The sequence below is a fragment of the Sardina pilchardus genome, chromosome 1 (genome assembly GCF_963854185.1).
Source record: "Sardina pilchardus chromosome 1, fSarPil1.1, whole genome shotgun sequence".
In the NCBI taxonomy this organism is placed as follows: Eukaryota; Metazoa; Chordata; class Actinopteri; order Clupeiformes; family Clupeidae; genus Sardina; species Sardina pilchardus.
Genome location: NC_084994.1, coordinates 50,764,697 through 50,782,842, shown reverse-complemented (window position 1 = coordinate 50,782,842; position 18,146 = coordinate 50,764,697). Strand labels below are relative to the sequence as shown.

Below are 18,146 nucleotides of genomic sequence, written 5' to 3'. Positions count from 1 at the left end.
TTAAGATGATGTATGAGGAATAGATTCCTTGCTCTTTGTTTAGTCTCCCCCCTCCACTCCATCCCTCTTGCTTCTCTCTCTGGGATCTCCATTGTGCCTTTACTATTTTATCTTTTAGGAGCAGCAGCTCCCCTGTTTTGCCATTCTGTCGTTTGTGTGTGTGTGTGTGTGTGTGTGTGTGTGTGTGTGTGTGTGCAGTATTGGCACTCTTTGCAGTCGGTGTCCCTGTTCGTTTGCTCCATGTGTGATGGCTGTGTGAGCCCAGGACAGTAGACTAGTCTCAGCTCTGTTGCTGGCTCATCATTGTGAAGACCTCAGTGAGCATCGCAGCCCCTAGATTTCCCCCAGGAACCAGTCCAGGGGTGGATCTCAATCGTCTGTTTGCATGTGGCCTCTCTCCTCGGTCCTCCAGCTCGTGCCCCGGAAATCGTTTAAAGCTCGGCGTCATCGAAGATGTCTCATTCGTGTAAATGCAACCAGAGGAGGTGAGAACGAGGAGAGAGGAGAAAGGGCCGATATGTGAGGAAACACGAGCATTATATGAGGAAGCGTTTAGTCCATGTCTGTCAACTTTCAGTTTCAAACGAACTTGTAGCAATTTATTAGCGACAATAAATGAGTATTTAGACCAAGAAATGGTCTTTATATGCTGGTCAGGGATGGGGAGATGCAGAGATGCAGAGTAACCCACACTAAATATGCTTCTTTTGCAGCAAAGTATGAACTTAACTCCGATATACAATTTGCACCAAATGCACCAGCAGCAGTCTGTATAAAGAGACTTCCGAATTCCTGTAGTATAGCAGCTCTTTAGGGGGCCTTTAAAGCTGTGTGGAGAGATGGGGAGAAATGGAGAGGCAGATCTTTATATGCTGGAATTATTAGTGAGTGAGTAAGCTAGTCTTAATCCTACCTCTTAATGCCCCCTTCACTTTGGCACTGTAGATACGGCAGAGAAACGACCAGAGGTCATTCATTTCCTATGGAGATTCGCAGACTGCATTCGAATGGGTTCAAACCACTGCGAGTGTGGTGGGGAAAAATATCTCATATCTAGGTAACTCTGAAGTAGTCGTAGCTTGTAAGTACAGTTAAGCCCAAAATTATTAGCCCCCCTTATGAATTCAGACATAATCCTTTGTTTATACATGAAAATGACCATTTCCAAAAATGTGCCTAGTTTATATGATTACAGAAGCGCAAAGACAGTATGCCCACAAAGTTTGATGATCATTGTTTACTCATGCTCTGATTTGTGACAAGAAAAGCAAGAATTGACATGTTCAAAATTATTAGCCCCCAGACCATTAATAGCCTTTCTTTGCTTCAACTGACAACAACTTCTTTGAATAGTCTTTTACTAGGTTGGCACATATATCTTAAGCACTCTTTAGCTCCAGCTCGTCCAAACTGCATGGTTTTCTTGTATGGACTCTTGCTTTAAGCACGTGCCACAGATTCTCAATGGGGTTGAGGTCTAGTCTCTGTGTAGGCTATTCCAGCACCTTGATTTTGGTATCCTTTAGGGTGTTTCAGACCACTTTTCACTATGCTTTGGGTTATTATCATGCTGAAGGACTTGGTGGTGACCTAAGCCTAGACTAAGAGCAGGCGTCTTGATGTTATCCCTCAAAAGGTCAACATAATCTTTCTTTTTCATGATCCCATGCACCCAAACAAGGCTCCCTGTGCCTGAGACAGCAAAACAGCCCCATAACATGATGCTCCTACCACCATGCTTCACTGTGGGAACTGTATTTTTATGGTTGTAGGCCTTCCCTTTTTTCGCCAAACATAGGCAACATCCATGTGCCCAAACAGCTCCAGTTTAATGTCATCAGACCAAAGGACAGTTTTCCAAAACTCATTTTTAGCTTTTAAATGTGCATGGGCAAAGTTCAGTCTGACTTTGAAGCGCCCCTTTTGGAGTAATGGTTTTTTTCTCAGCCGATGACCTTGGAGGCCTCCACAATAAAAATCCCTCGCTACTGTCTTCCTCAAGACTTTAACCCCAGAGGTCTCAAGGTCAGCAACTATCATTTTGGCGGATGTGCAGGGTTGCTTGCTAACATCCCTGATGATTTTTCTCTCTAGATTGAGATATTTGGCATTTTCATCCACACTTAGGTTTGTTTTGCACAAACTTGGAACTCTTTGTACTTTGTAATGATGCCTTGCATGGCTGTTCTACAGACTGTGAAGCATCTAGAGATTACAGTATAGCCTTTCTCCATATTATAGGCCTCAATGATGTTCTTTCTGAGGTCCAGACAGATTTCCTTTATCTTCAGTATGCCTGTAAAGGCAGTCCCCTCTCAGACAGGTGTTCAAGTGCCTGTAGGCCTGTTCCTTGAAGTCTTTAGGTAAACAATCAATGCTGGTTGGGTGTTCAGGTGTTGTCTGGACATTAACTAACTGCAAAGGTGTGGCTTGAAAGGTGACAATTTGGTCGTGTGTGTTTAAAAGCAAAACAATCACATGGGGGCTATTAATTTTGACCACTCCACTTTTCACACAATTTGAGATTAAGCATTCCTAATAATATATTAACACTCCAAAATGCACCAGATTCTACATAATAACACTGGCGAATGTTTGATTTTTAAAATGTGATCAGGGATGAAAAATTTAGGGAGAATTTTAGAGTAATGTTCCAAAATTTCAGGGGGGCTAATAATTTTGGGCTTAACTGTAGTTAAGTCATAACTCAGAAGGCATATCTCATAAGTAGGTAACTTGTAAGAAGGTAAGTCATAACTCGTAAGTACTTAACAACTTGGAAGTGGGAACTTGTAACTCGCATCTCTGAAGTCATAACTCGGAGGTATGTACAGTAGGTAACTCTTAACTCATACAGTAGGAAAGTCATAAATCGGAAGTTGGAGTAAGAGAGAAATCGGATGAAGTCATATTAAATACCTTCCCATTTAAATCGGTAGTCGTATTAAGTGGGTACCTGGGTAACTCATAAGTAGGTAAATCGAAGGTTATGCATATAACCACGGTTCTATGAATTTCGGATGACCGCCAGAGGCGGTGCTTTCAGCACCTGGATGTTCATCACATGCACTTGCAGTTCGAGTGTCTATACCAACAAAGCCGCTAGCGACAGGGGTGACGTACCCCCCACGTGGGTACTTAAGGTACGCTCGCCCCGGAAATTATCTCTTAGCAGTCTTCTCGGCCCCATTCCGAGTGACAGCCAAGCTCTGGCGGTCATCCGAAATTCATAGAACCGTGGTTATATGCATAACCTTCGTTCTATTTCATTTCTCCTGACCGCCAGAGGTGGTGCTTTCAGCACCTGGATGACATATGCCAACAAGGTCACGAGGAAGAATTACCTATGAGGACCTATGAGTGGCACAGATGTCAGAAAGTGGGACGCCCCGCAGGGCTGCCCATGATGCCGCTACACCCCGAGTGGAGTGGCCTCGGATGTGAAGGGGGACTGGGTTGCCACTGCTAGCGTAGGCATAGCGAATGGTCTCCACAATCCAGTTCGACAGCCGTTGCTTGGACAAGGCCTGGCCCCGTCTATGTCCTGTATGACAGACAAAGAGTGAATCTGAGTGCCGGACCCCCGCCGTCGCTTGGATGTACGCCCTCAATGTTCGTACCGGGCACAGAAGTGCGCATTGCGCCTGTTGGCCTTCCTCAATTGGTGGTGAAAAGGCCACCAGACTGAGGGGCTGATTGACATAGGATGTGGAAAAAGCCTTTGGCAGGAATGAGGGGTTAGGCCATAGAGTCACCCCCGCGCCGTCGGGGGTCCAGTGTAGGCACTCCCGGCTAATGGACAGGGCGTGCAGCTCACCCGCCCTTTTAGCTGATGCCATGGCAAGAAGAAAAGCTGTCTTCATTGAAAGCCACTTCAGCTCCGATCCTCCTAGAGGTTCGAATGGGGGCCTACACAGGGCCTGCAGAACACAGGGCAGGTCCCAAGAGGCTCTTGGGCTTCGCTGAGGGGGTTGCAGTCGTTGAGCCCCCCTAAGGAAACGGCTCACCAGGGTGTGGGACCCCACAGTGAGTCCATCTACCCGGCTGTGCATAGCTGATATTGCAGCTATATACACCTTAATGGTGGATGGTGCAAGGCCATTGTCCAGGCGTGACTGTAAGAAGTCCAGAATAACGGGAACTGAACAAGTTGTTGGCTCCTGGTGGTGTGTGCGACACCAGCTGACAAAGAGCTTCCACCGGTTTGCATAAAGCGCATTGGTGGAGGGTGCACGGGAGCATTGGATGGTCCGTACCACTGCAGGATTGCATGCCCCTAGCAAAGGCTTGGGCCCCTGAGAGGCCATAACCAAAGCTGAAGACGTGCCGGGTCTGGGTGCCAAATTTGGCCCCCCAGCTGCGAGAGGAGGTCTGCCCGTACAGGAAGACAGAGAGGCTCCCCCTCCAGTAGTCCGAAGAGTATGGGGAACCAAACTCTCCCGGGCCACTTGGGGGCTACCAGAAGAACTCTGTGACCCTCCCTGAGGATCCTCTCCAACGTGGGCAATACGAGCGGGAGCGGTGGAAAGGCGTAGAGGAGCTGCTGTGGCCACTCGTGTGCCAGTGCGTCCTGACCCAAAGGGCTCGTTGACTCCCCCAGTGAAAACCACAGGGGGCAGTGCGTCGTGGCCTGAGAGGCGAACAAATCCACCTCCGCCCTGCCGTAACGGTGCCAGATGGTCTGCACCACGTCTGGGTGAAGTCTCCACTCCGAAGGATGGGGGCGTTGCCGCGAAAGAAAGTCTGCAGCTGTGTTCCTTATGCCCGGCAAATGCACGGCCCTCAGGCTCAGCAGCCGAGGATAGGCCCATGCCAACAGACGCTGGGTCAGCCGCAGGGATGATAGGGACCTGGTGCTGCCCTGGTGGTTTATATGGTAAACCACAGAGGTGTTGTCTGTCCTGATCAGAACGTGCCTGCCGACCAGCACGGGAAGGAAATGTTGGAGGGCGTGAATGACGGCCCTCAGCTCTAGCACGTTTATGTGCTGCCCCTGCTGTTGCGCTGGCCATGCACCCTGGGCAGTCCTGCATTGCCAGACCGCACCCCAGCCGGCTAGAGATGCGTCGGTCGTGACAACTTCCCTGCGGGATGGTATGGAACCCATCGAGACCCCCTGGGTTAGGCGTGAGCGCCTCCTCCATGGGCGTAAACAACGTAGGCAACTGGCAGTGACCCTTACCAGCTTGTGCCTGTGGTGTTGAGGATGAAGCCCAAGGCCGTTCACCCAGATTTGGAGAGGTCGCAGCGTGAGTAGGCCCAGTGGACCACCGCTGAAGCTGCCGTGAGTGTCCCCAGCAGCGTCTGAAAAGATCTGAAAGCCAGAGTGTGGCCCCTCCTGAACTGCCGCAAGAGCTGAGCGATGTCACTCGACGCTGTGACGGGGCTGCCGTCATCAGCCGAGAATCCAGCTCGATGCCGATGAACACGGTTCTCTGGCAGGGTGTAAGCGAGCTCTTGGTGTAATTCACCGTGAGTCCCAGCTTGGTGACATGTTCGATCAGCAGAGCTAAGTCGTGAAGTGCGCCTTCCCTCGACCGTGAGCATAGGAGCCAATCGTCGAGGTACGGGAGGATACGGATACCTCTGCCCTGAAGCGGGGAAAGTGCCGCCGCGACGAACCTCGTAAAGACTCGGGGAGCCAGAGAGATCCCAAATGGGAGGACTCTGAATTGATACGCCCTCCCTTCGAAGGCGAAGCGGAGAAACCGGCGGTGATGGGGAGCGATGGGAACATGGAAGTACGCGTCCTTTAGATCTATGGACGTGAACCAGTCGCTCGGCCTGACGCCTTGCAGGACGTCGGTGGTACGGAGCATGCGGAACCTGAGGACCTTGAGGTGGTTGTTCAGGCGCCTGAGGTCCAGTATGGGGCGAAGCCCGCCCCCTTTCTTCGGGATGATAAAATAAGTTGAGTAAAACCCACTGTCTTGTGAAAGCGGATCTACTGGTTCGATGGCCTTTTTTTCTAGAAGAGCCAGGACTTCCTGGCGTAGGGCCAAGGCTTTGGCCGGGTCCGAAACGGTGGTCATCCTGACCCCGTGAAACCTTGGCGGTCGGCGCCTGAATTGGATGTTGTAGCCATGGGACAAGGTGGAAATCACCCAGGCGTCTGATGTCAGAGCTCCCCAGCTGTTGAGCTGTTGAGCTGTAAAGCGGCCGACCGCTGGAACTGTATAGTCATTGTCGGGCCCCTCTCCCCCTACGGCCTCTAGGGGGGCGATAGCCCTGTGTTGGGTCCCGCTGTGGCTGGCGAAAGGGCCGGCTCCTGGCAGGTTGGCGAAACCTCTCCGCCGAGGGTGCTCTCGCCTGAGTGAAGGGTCTTGGCATCGGTGGGGCAGTGGTAGTGATCGGAGCGGGTCTTCGTGTCCGTGGAAGAGGGCGTTGCAGGCTAGCAAATTGCTGCCTGGCCTGGGTGACCTGGAGGGTACGCTCCAAGGCTTGCTGTGCTGCCACTCCAAACAGCTGCCCTGGGACCACAGGGAGAGTGTGGAGGGCCCTTCTACTGGGCTCTGAGAGCGGCGACTGAGCCAACCATATCTGACGCCTAGCGAGCGTCAGTGACGACATTAGCCGTCCAAGCTCCCTCGACATGTAAGCAAACGCCTGTAAGGAGGCCTCGCCCAGGCTTTGCACCGACGGGTCTGCCCCAGAGGACTGGAGAGACTGCGACATGGCCAAAATTAAATGTGACATAGAATTGCCTATGCGGGCTGCCCTTGCCGCTGCATCGTAGCTCTTGCCAATGAAATCATCGGTTAGGCGACACTGTGGCCGCGGACAGCGTGCATCGGGTCTCAATGCTTCGTCCGGCGAAAGGATAAGGGCTGCAAGGGTCGGTTCTATGGTGGGCATGCGATCCAGGCCATAGCTGGACGCATCTTGCATGTTTGCCAAGGTCCTGCAATCGCTGGGCAGGTGTGAAAATTGCCTCGGGTCAGCCCAGCACCTCTGAAGCTCCCCAAGGAAGGGCGATGAAGGAGGCACCATGAAGGCAGTGGAAGCGGGGGCCTGCCGGAAAAAGGCATTCTGCCCTGCCACCTCAGTAGGGGCAGAATCCAACCCCAGTCGTGCCAGTGCGATCTTTACAGCTGGCTTGATGACCGACATACAGCTCGTCACAGACGCCCGCAGTGAGCTGCGGGTGGCGTCAAGGGAGTCAGGGCCAGAGTCATGGGACACCATGTCTGCCTGCCCCTCTCTCCACTCATCAACAGTGTCAAGGTTCTCTGAGGCTCTGGTGGACAGCACATCCTCCTCCTCTGGCATGTCCACTGCAGGGGACAGTACCGGGGGCGGCGCATCAGAAGATGACTGGGAAGCCGCTGCTGCGGAGTCACAAGCAGGCTGCGCCCCTACAGGCCGAAGATTGACTAAGAGCACCTTTATTGCCGCTAAGTCAGAAGCTAAGGTGTCTACCTTTCGTGCCAGTGGGTCTACCCTAGGACGCTTCGACTGGTCAGTGGGCCCCTGAGATGATGGTGCCTGACGCTTCTGTGCTCTGGTGGATGGCACAGTCTCCCCTTGAGCTGGCTGCAGCTGAGAGTCGAGTCTGCCTTCTACTTGGGCCAGCCTAGCCGTTCGCGAGGCGACGCTCAGGCAAAGACAATTCATGCATGCCTGCTCGGTGAGGCCCTGCCTTAGATGCCCGATGCCCAGGCAATCGGGGCAATGGTCGTGACCATCGTCTGGATGGAGGGGGTACCGCATGCACCACAGATCATAAACATACTTACCTTATCAAGCCAACACTTATCAAAAAGGTCAGTATCCGAGCTCATCAGACAAGGGATATCATTAGGATTCCTCCACACGACCAATAGGAGGGTAAGGCACTGGCTACGCCAGCAAAGGAAAACACGCAAATCAAGAGAACGGAGCGAACACACTCACTAGGCGCGTTTATGGATACCAGTAGGCCTAGGCTACCCAATGTAGCCGTATGAGACAAGAGGCGTGATTCACCTCAATGAGAAAAACAAGGCTGGCGCTCGACAGACCTGAGCAGTCGTGGGAAATTAAACCCAACTTGTCCAACAATAAATAAGATCAACAACTAAGGCTGAATAAACGGCGGGTCGCCGTAGCTTACCCACACACAAACAGATAGATACAGACCGCAAATCGTGGTCGATAAATCAGAGCCGTAGCTTACCACATATTAACAAACTTATACAGGCTACTCACCTGGGCTTAAATAAATCGGGGTTATCAGAGCCGTAGCTTACCACATATTAACAAACAAATACAGGCTACTCACCTGGGCTTAAATAAATCGGGGTTATCAGAGCCGTAGCTTACCACACAAACAAACAAATATAGGCACAAATACAGCTAGCTAGATAACGTTATAGCTTCGCTAAATCAGGGATAGCAGCCTAGCTTATCTGATCGCATGCAACCAGACCTCAACACAAACAATCACGGGAGAACAGAGTCGCAGCTTACCCGAGCAAAAACAAGTCAATTCAGTTATTAATCTTCCAAAAACAACGAAGTCAACGGTAACCGCATGCACGAGTTAGCGTGAAACACTTCGAACAGCAGGTATACGAAAACTGCACCGAACGCCGTAGGGCGAGAAACACACCCACACGCGAAGCAGCCAGACGCCACAGGAGCAGGCTCCTGGCCTGGAGCACCTGCAACCGATCGCCTTGAGGCGAGACACACCCGGAGCGAAGCGGTGAAAACACAGTCAGAGCGGGAACACTCACCAGCGGAATTAGCAGGAAAAAGTTCACTTACCTGAATAGCAGAATACAAATGACTTTAGCTGAATCGCAGTCTTAGGAGGGCGATAAAAACGCAACTCCCACCAAAAAAGGTTTTCAAGACTCCAACGCAACTCACACACTACGAACATACAACCTTCAGATGCACGAGAAGATGATAAGAGATCATTTCCGGGGCGAGCGTACCTTAACTCATTAACTGCCATTGACGTCTTTAAACGTCATTTCAGACACATACGTTGACTGCCATTGACGTCTTTAGACGTCAATTGCGTTTTTCAATGGGGAGGGCTCCTGGGTGGGCTTGGGAACGATCTGGCAGAGTTTCAGGCTTGTAAACAGACTGCACTAGCGATCCGAACCTCTAGATGGCAAAAGTGCCATTTGGATCATTAGTATCTGAGTGCACAAGTCATGCAGAGACAACTAGCAAACACACTGAAGATCGACCACAGTGGATCTAGTTTGCACGCGATGCAGGGAATAAATATGCTTACTTCTTACATCAAGGATGGAAAACACGTTAACGGTATGATCCATTTACATTGGATATTGCGATATAGACTAACAACAACCTTGCTAGTGCTAGCTTGCTAAGTCTAGCATCCTGTTCAGAGTCTTTAGCGACCATCAGAGTCCCTAGCAACCTTGACGAGACTGACGAGATAACAGTGCAATCGTGGTTGACATACTACTGAAACGCTAACGTTAAAAAGTTGATTTTCACAAAAAGATCGTTTTCTCCATGTTTTGGTCAAAAACAGGTGTTTTTAGCAAAACTAACCCATGTTCTACTGACGATTACTAAAGAACGGAAAACGATAGAAACAAGCCGTTTTTTCCTGGTGAAAGAAGAGAGTCTACTCTTTCATTTGGTACCTTCGGTGTTTACATAGTCATAAAGCTCACCGTTCGGTGGATCTTGGAAAAACAGTCAAAATGCTGTAAAACGTCTGGCAGTATGGAGCGCTCTGCACTGAAAATCGCTGGCAGCCAATGAGTTAAGTACCCACGTGGGGGGTACGTCACCCCTGTCGCTAGCGACTTTGTTGGTATAGACACTCGAACTGCAAGTGCATGTGATGAACATCCAGGTGCTGAAAGCACCGCCTCTGGCGGTCAGGAGAAATGAAATAGAACGTGACTTGGAAGTCGTATCTCATATGTAGGTAACTCGTAAATAATTAACAACTTGGAAATGGGAACTCGGAAGTAGTGGCTTGTATGCAGGTTACTCGAATGTACCGACGCCCCTGACCTCAATATCTGAAAAACGCCTTGCCTACATGTCCTGCATAATGAGAGGATTCATGAGGATTTGATGCTTTACTTAGTCATGACTTCAAACAAAACAGTTTAAAGATGACTTTTGGCTGTTGTGCTTTTACAGTGTGCAAGTATTGTTGTGATATGACTGATCATGCGGCCATGCTGAAAATGTAGCAGCGCCGCTGTGCTGCTATTGAATACAGAGGGGGAAACCCTGGTGTGTGTCTTTTTTCTGTGCTTGAATTGTTTGGGGCTGTGCAGTCAGTGTATTTTATCATTTTGCTTTTGCAATTGGGCTTTGAAATGGTCCCACACTCCCACTACCATGAAGGTAATGAAATGTGACGGCAGGCCTGCTGGTCAGCTTAGAGTGCGGAGCGCAGAGCTGATGGTCAGAAAAGCGTTTACAGTTGTGAGGTGCTTTAATGTTTGATGTTTCCACCAGTGGTCTGTAATATAGAGCAGGTAATGAGGGCAGGAGGGATGTGAAGTGGGGGTGGAGAGACACAGGCCAGGGGAGGGCTCCCTGTTCATAAAGCCCTCCAGTAGAGCTGGGAAATGATGGGCCCCGCAGCTCTGCTGCTGTCTGGATACAACCTGCTATGTGTGCTCTGGCACTTCAGCAACCACTCTTCATTCAGGGGCACTTGACTGAGCTTTAAGAACAGTCACCAAATAGGAAAAAATAAACAAAGTAACAACTACGGTAGAAAAGCACTCAGGGAGTGCAATGCTCCGCCAAGCAAAAACATAACCGCCTCCTGAATCCAAACGGTGATACGGATAACTCCCGTTATTGTTTCCTCCTTGGGTTTCTTCCTTGGGTCATTTCAGACCCTCCCTGAAAATTTAATCGAAATCCATCCATAACTTTTTGAGTTATCTTGCAGACAGACAGACAGACAGACAGCACCAAAAAGAACAAAAAAGAAAGTGAAACTTAAAATAATTAAAAAGGGGAAAAGCTGGAACACTGTACAATAGGTCTACTCATCATCGTCAAGTAAGGCCTTAAATCCCTTGAAGTTGTTCCAATTGGAGTGTTTCTTTACTCCGTCCCCAGTGTAGTGCAGGGGCAGTCAACAGTTAATGTTTGTTTCTAGTTTTTCTGAAGTCTTAACCTTCCTTATTCTGGGTATGATCCATAACCTCATGTTTTGTCAACATCTTTTTATTTGAATGTTTTGCATGAGTTTTGTCTCACTGGCTCCGCGTGTGCGTGTGCGTGTGTGTGTGTGTGTGTGTGTGTGTGTGTGTGTGTGTGTGTGCAGGTAACACCAGCTGGTTGATGTGCCTGGAGAACCCTCCCAGCCCGTTCTCGTCGGAGCTGGGCAACATGCCGCTGCAGGAGCTGTCCAGCGTGCTGATGGCCATGGAGGGCATCAAGGAGCCGCCCGCCCCCACCAGCACCAGCGTGGACGCCGCCACCGACGCCGCCACGCCGCCCGCCCTCAGCAAGCCCTCGCTCATCCAGCGCTCCAACACCGGTGAGGGAACACACACACACACACACACACACCACCTGGACACATGCCCGTGGAGACCTTCTGCACAATCCCATGCATAGTGTGTGTGTGTGTGAGTGTGTGTGTGCTGTAGAGATAGCTAGGCTTGTGCTCAACATGGCGGCTGCTTTGGAGAAGGTAGAGTGAACGTGCTTGAGGGTAAGGAAGCTGCTGGTCTCTGCTAAGGATGGGGCTCTGGTGGAGGAGGTGAGTGGAGTGCTGGTGGAAGCATTGGTGAAAGCATTGGACTTTTAAAGATGAGGAAAGTTAGAAGACTATTTATTATTTATTTGCCTCTACGTGGTTGTACTAGCACTCTAGGAGCTTGATGGTACAATGCCTGTGGAGTGTGCATCCTGATGACACCAACGAGATCTGTTGTTTCCTCTTCATGCTGCACTATTTATGAGCGCTGTATATTGCTGACTCATTAGCAAACTGCATTCAGGACAACGGTTTTTCTTCTCTTTTTCTCTTTTCTTTTTTTTTTCTCTTTTTGTCTCCTTTGATCCTTTTATCTGTAATGGTGTGCTCTCTGCCTTTAGATGCCTCTCCTCAAGCACAACCAGTGAGCGCTCTTCTGCTGGCTTGTTCTTTATCTTTGTTCTTGGTTGTTCAAAAACTCCTCTTCCTTGAGATGCCACGCTAGACATGGGATCAAAAGCTCTTCTCTAAATGTCTAAGAACTACCCAATACAGCTACTGTTTAGAGTCACTCTTTACACCTGCTTTGTGCATATGGTCCAGTGTCTGTCTGACGTGCATAACCACAACCTCACATATATGTGTTCATATATGTTGGGCTCCCACTCCAAGTGTGACTGATTAGTATGAGCCTGTGAGCCACTCTGGTCCCTACATCATCAGGGTGTTGCCGCAGGCACGTCCTCCATAGAAAGATCCAGTGTTGTCTTGCATTGCTGTCAGCACATCTGATGTTTCTGCCTTGTTGTATTCACATGTTGATTCATTTGTTTGCCTTTTGAGTTTGTATGGAGCTGTTTTTGCTGTCGCTGTGTGTGTGTGTGTGTGTGTGTGTGTGTGTGTGTGTGTGTGTGTGTGCGACGACGGCGCGCCTCTTCCCTCTGCAGTGGGCGCTCTGTCCTCTCTGTGGACGCCTGAGCTGCAGGGCAGGTTGCACAGGAGCATATCCTGGGCAGGTACTCCACACCTGGGCCTCTACACCCTCCCCCTCCCCTCCCCTCCTCCTCTGGCTGCCTGTCTGTCTGCTCCTCTCTCTCTCTCTCTCTCTCTCTCTCTCTCTCTCTCTCTCTCTCTCTCTCTCTCTCTCCATGTGTTAACCTGGTGATTCTTCTTGATTAACTGCTCTTTTCCCCGGCAAGGGAAAACCAATCAAACCCCGATCCGATCCCCTCTCCAGTATCGCTCTGCCGACCTGCCGGCTCCCGAGGGTGGAGCGGGATGGGATGGGTGGTGATTCCCAGCTGCGTTGATTAATCCGGCCTCTCTCCCCTCCATCTTGTTAGTGTGATAGCTCTCCATCAGCCCCCCCCCCCCCCCCCCATCTGTGTGCTCTAACTCTCCAGGCGTGTGACCTGCATGGCAACAGTGAGGACCGTTTGAGCTCTCCTCCATCTCGTCTGGATCACTCGCTCATCCAGACTCTGGACCCCCCTCCCACACACACACACACACATACACACCCCTTTTCTCCTCTCCTGCTGTAATTTGGGTTGATGTGCTCCCGGTATATTGTTTTGCGGCCCGGGGATTTGCGTCCTCGGTGGCTTAGGCCTGAAGTGCTCAAGAGGTCTGGACTGTGCCACTGTGGTCGCAATTTGTCTTGTGTGTCGCTCCGAATCGAAAACGCTGCTCTCAAGAAGACAACCAATCAATGAAGATGCCGCTTGTGTGCCCCACTCATCCATCGTCTGTCTGTGAGAGTGTGTGTGTGAGAGTGAGAGTGTGTGTTTCTGTGTGTGTGAGAGTGTTTATTTGTATATTTTTGTGCGTTGTTTTGCCTTTCTCTGTGATTTACGGCAGTAGATAATGATCTCATGCATGGGTAGTGGAGCTCATGTGGAAATGTTCTCCAATCTGAGGTAGCAAACAGAAATAGATGATTTTGTCTTAAATGTTCTGCTTGTGTCCATGCATGACGGTTCTTTAGTATGTGTGTAGTTCTGGTTTGTGTTTCTGCATGTTCACAAGTGTGGCTCTGTCACCGTAGGGCATTCTACAGTGCCCTTGACTTCCTGACACACCTGCTCTTCAATGACATCTTGTGCTCTCTCTCTCTCTCTCTTTCTTTCTTTCTTCCTTTCTTTCTTTTTTCTTTCTCTGTCTATCTCTCTCTCTCTCTCTCTCTCTCTCTCTCTCTCTCTCTCTCTCTCTCTCTGGCTGGTAGACTCGGTGGTGGTGTTGGAGGAGGGTGTGGGCGTGAGGGGTGGAGACTCTCCTGAGCTGGAGGAGTTTGAGGCCATGCCCTCAGAGCCCATCTTCATGAGCGCCGACAAGTTCAGCAAGAGCACCCCCGTCCCGCTCAGCAGGGTAAGAGACCCGGCCAGCCAATCAGGGGACTCTAAGGGAGGGGCTCCCACCTGCACAGGAGTGTCCAGTGTGCGTGATGAAAATGTCAGGTTGAATGTTGTACTGTCCGACAAGTCCGACAGGTACCCCCCAGACACCTTCCTCTGTCTCTCTCGTAGGAAGCCCAAATGCCACCAGCTCCATGTGTATAGCCATAGGGCTCAGTAGAATAACTAGATGAATCACTCTCCCTGGACATGTGCTGCTCATTTGCATAGAGCAAAGATCACCGTTTTAAATGAATAATTGAAAGGCAACAGCAAGTTAGCTTTTGTTTGTCATTTATTTATTTCTTTATTTATTTTAATTTGCTCTTTTTGCCTCCAGTCATCGTCCAGCTCCAGTCAGGACGATGAGAAGTCCACCCTGGAGGAGGTGAGTGAGGGGGCCATCCCCATTGACCAGCCCCCCCTGGCCCTCTCCCCGACGGGGCCGCAGGACGCCGACCTGCCCTTCGCCCACTCCCAGACGCTCAACAAGTCCAGCTCCTCGCCGGAGCTCCAGACCTTACCCGAGGCCTTCGCCAAGGCGGCCGCCGAGTCGGGCACAGGGGTGGGCGACGTGCCCGGGGTGCGCCCCTCTGTGGAGGGCAAGGCCGCGGGGGAACGGGACGCCAGCGCTAGTGAGGCGGGTGGGCAGGGTGACTCCGCAACAACGACAACATCGACGGCAACAACAGCGTCTCTGGCAGGAGGAGTAGTGGGAGCAGGAGCAGGAGCAGGAGCAGGAGCAGGAGCAGGAGCAGGAGCAGGAGCAGGAGCAGGAGCAGGAGGAGGAGGAGGAGGAGGAGGAGGAGCAGGAGCAGGAGCAGGAGGAGCAGGAGGTGGGGTGAGTGGAGGTGCCAGCGTGTCCTCGTCCTCCTCGGCTCCTCGCATGCGTCTGGAGTGTCCTGCGCAGCCACAGCCGGGCCCTGTCTCCCCCAGCGGTCACCGCCCCCGCGGCCACACCATCTCCGTGTCCGCCCCCTCGTCCCGCCGCGACAGGAAGATGGACAGAGACTCGTACCACAACAGGCCCGGACCCTCCAACTCTGAGAAGGCCAGCGGACTCAGCCCCAGGTGAGCCACACCGCAGCACTGACCCGTATGATGTGACGAGGCTCAGCACCAGAGATCCATTTTGTCCTCTCTAGAGGACATTTGTAAACGTGAATGTCTCCCACACCATACATACTACTGAGCTAACTCCTTTTGTTCTCTACAGAGGACATTCAGGACTTTTAAATGGTATCAAACATATGGGGGTGGGGTTTTGTGAACTTCCCCTTTCTTTCTTGAAATGTCATTGGTCAAATGGACCCAATTTTCCAGGAAGAAAAAGAGGAAGTGCCACCATATGAGTGATACCATTTAAAAGTCCTGAATGTCCTCTGTAGAGAACAAAAGGAGCTGGCTCAGTAGTATGTAAAGTATGGTGTGGGAGATATTTCAATTTAGAAAGGTCCTCTAGAGAGGACAAAAATGAGCTGCTGGTAATTAGGAGGACAGATCTGTTTCTGTGTACTGGGCTAGAGTGCTAGAATGTGTTATCCAGTCACAGCCCCAGGTGAGCCACACCGCAGTACTGACTCATGTGAGGTGATAGGACAGGTCTGTTTCTGTGTGCAGTAGAATGCATAATCTAGATAGATATATAGAAGATACCACTCACAACATACACTACAATGTTCAAGTTCAAAGTTTATTGTCATCTACTCATAAATAAGCATTTATAAGCATTGAAATTCATTGTGCTCAAGTGTCCTTTCATCTTCAAGAATAAATAAAAGAAAATAAATAATAAATATATACTACAGTATAAAAAAGGATGGAGAGAGAAGGGAAAGGGAAAAACAAAAACAAAAAAGTTCAGCATACTGATGACTTGTGGGTAGAAACTGTCCCTGTATCTGCTGGTGCGGGTCCTTATGCTCTTGTACCGTCTTCTAGTAGGCAGGAGGGGGAAAAGATGGTTGCTGGGATGACTGGGGTCAGAAACTATGCGCTTGGCCTTTCGTCTTCAGCGCTGACTGCAGAGGTCCTGGATCGATGGTGACTCGGTCCTTGACGCGCTGTGCTGATCTGACAACTCTTTGTAGCACTTTTTGATCCTGGGCAGTGCTGTTACCATACCATGTTGTTATGCCACCAGTCAAAATGCTCTCTAATGTACCGCGGTAAAAGTTGGTCATGACAATGTAAACAGGATGATAAAATAACGTATCAGCATGACTAATCCAGCCACATTGTCAGATGTAGGAAAATGTCTGTGTGCTCTCGGAAAACAAGCAGTTTCCCCTCACATTACTTTTGATTGCTTGAGTCTTTTTACCAGCTGTGTAGATGCATCACCCTTGAAAAGCTCTAATTGAGCCACTAATTAGTCCTCATTGGTGTTACACTCTGATCACAATGAGAGGGATTCAGCTGCATTGGGACAATGTTGTGTTCTCTTTATTTGCCAATGCAGAGAGCTGTTGTAGCTTTTTTCAGTTGATTTCCTAAGTACTCGGCGGCTCAGCGGAGTGACTGATGTGCGCAGTAAAGCCGTAGCGGCGTGATTTGAGCTCATTCGTCTCCATAAACAGCCACTTATGGGCCCCCGCGGGCCACAGTTTCTCCTGCCTGCATCCATCACCTCAGCCATCTGTATGGACATGTCATATTTTCCCTCTCTCTCCCCCCCCCCGCTATCACAGTGACTTGTTCTCCATGCTTTACTGCCACAGCAATTGCATACAAATGACAGTCATCCATCTTGCTTTGTGCCGCAATCTAACAGCAGGCTGCGAGGTGTGAGATGTTGCCTGGAGCTGGGATAAGGTGCCCACCTGCTCTAAGCTGACAGGGGCGCGGATGTGGCCCGGATGTGGCCCGGATGTGTCTCACTCGGTGGCTCTCTGGGTGCACGGGGTGCCTGGATTGTAGAGCGGCACGATTCATCAATTTTTACTTGAAATGGCGATTTGAACTAATGCCATTAGCCAATCACAGGAGCTGCCGCTAATGGTGCAGTAGTCAGCTCTGCCCCCAGGGCTAATAGTGTCACATCACATCTATGGCTTTTACATTCCTGTCATGCTCCATGCGTGACGGAGCACCTCACAGCAGCGCGGAGCCTCTCAGCCACTAGGCACCAAATCAGCTCAAGTGCACTTGGAGCTGAAGCCTGACTTCTATATTGCAAATCAGATCGCAGTCGCAGCATCTGTCAGAATAGTCAGCGTTTGATGTCTAATGGACAAATGGGGCAGCGCTGCTGGAGGGGAGCTTAGTGACCGCGGAGCTGTCGGACGCGACTGGGCATCCCACCGGGGCGGGGAGGCAGGAAACAGGCTGGACGTCATGACCAGAGATGACAGCTGACGGAGACGACTGGCACACCGTGCACTAGCTGAACGCCGAGGTTCTCGGGAGAAGTTTTAGGCTCTGACCCAAACCCAAATGAGACGTCATATCGGTAGAGGTCGTGTGTGTGTGTGTGTGTGTGTGTGTGTGTGTGTGTGTGTGTGTGTGTGTGTGTGTGTGTGTGTGTGTGTGTGTGTGTGTGTGTGTGTGTGTGTGTGTGTGTGTGTGTGTGTGTGTGTGTGTGTGTGTGTGTGTGTGTGTGTGTGTGTGTGTGTGTGTGTGTGTGTGTGTGTGTGCTGGCGTCGCCGCCGGTTCTATTTTGAGCCGCTGTTGTCGGGGCGAGGCTGGGCCACCGCTGTGTGTGTCCGCGCCGCGCCGCCCGGTGCTCGTCATCGGATGCTCATCGTATTGGCAGGTGGAGCCGGGAGTGGACGTGTTAGTCTCTGGAGTGGGCGCCCACAGGCTGAGGGCCGTGTGGAGGAGGAGGGGCAGGAGGAGGCGTCCAGAGGAGCAGCGGGCTGCATCACACCACGGCTGCTCGCTCACTCGGCCTCCTCCTCCTCCTCCTCCTGCTCCTGCTCCTGCTCCTGCTCCTGCTCCTGCTGCTCCTGCGTGTGGAGCCTCTGTAATGGGCCTGTTGTCTCCAGCAGGCCGTCTCCCTCTCGCTTTTCTACCATCAGCCACTTTGGTCATTCATTCTCTCAGCTGAAGGCATGTGTTGTTGTGTTTTTTCCCCCGGTGAGTGTTAGTGAGCAAAAGCT

At 50.8% G+C, this 18,146-nt stretch overlaps 1 protein-coding gene across 2 annotated transcripts in view; it reads left to right on the top strand.

Moving 5' to 3' along the window:
• tsc2 (TSC complex subunit 2) overlaps positions 1–18,146 on the top strand; it is a 55,937-nt gene that overhangs the window by 28,152 nt on the left and 9,639 nt on the right. For both annotated transcript variants that reach the window (XM_062548750.1, XM_062548743.1), the window contains 3 exons: positions 11,276–11,491; positions 13,878–14,020; positions 14,387–15,117. In XM_062548750.1, coding sequence (XP_062404734.1) covers positions 11,276–11,491; positions 13,878–14,020; positions 14,387–15,117 — 1,090 coding nt within the window. The remainder of the gene's footprint in view (positions 1–11,275; positions 11,492–13,877; positions 14,021–14,386; positions 15,118–18,146) is intronic.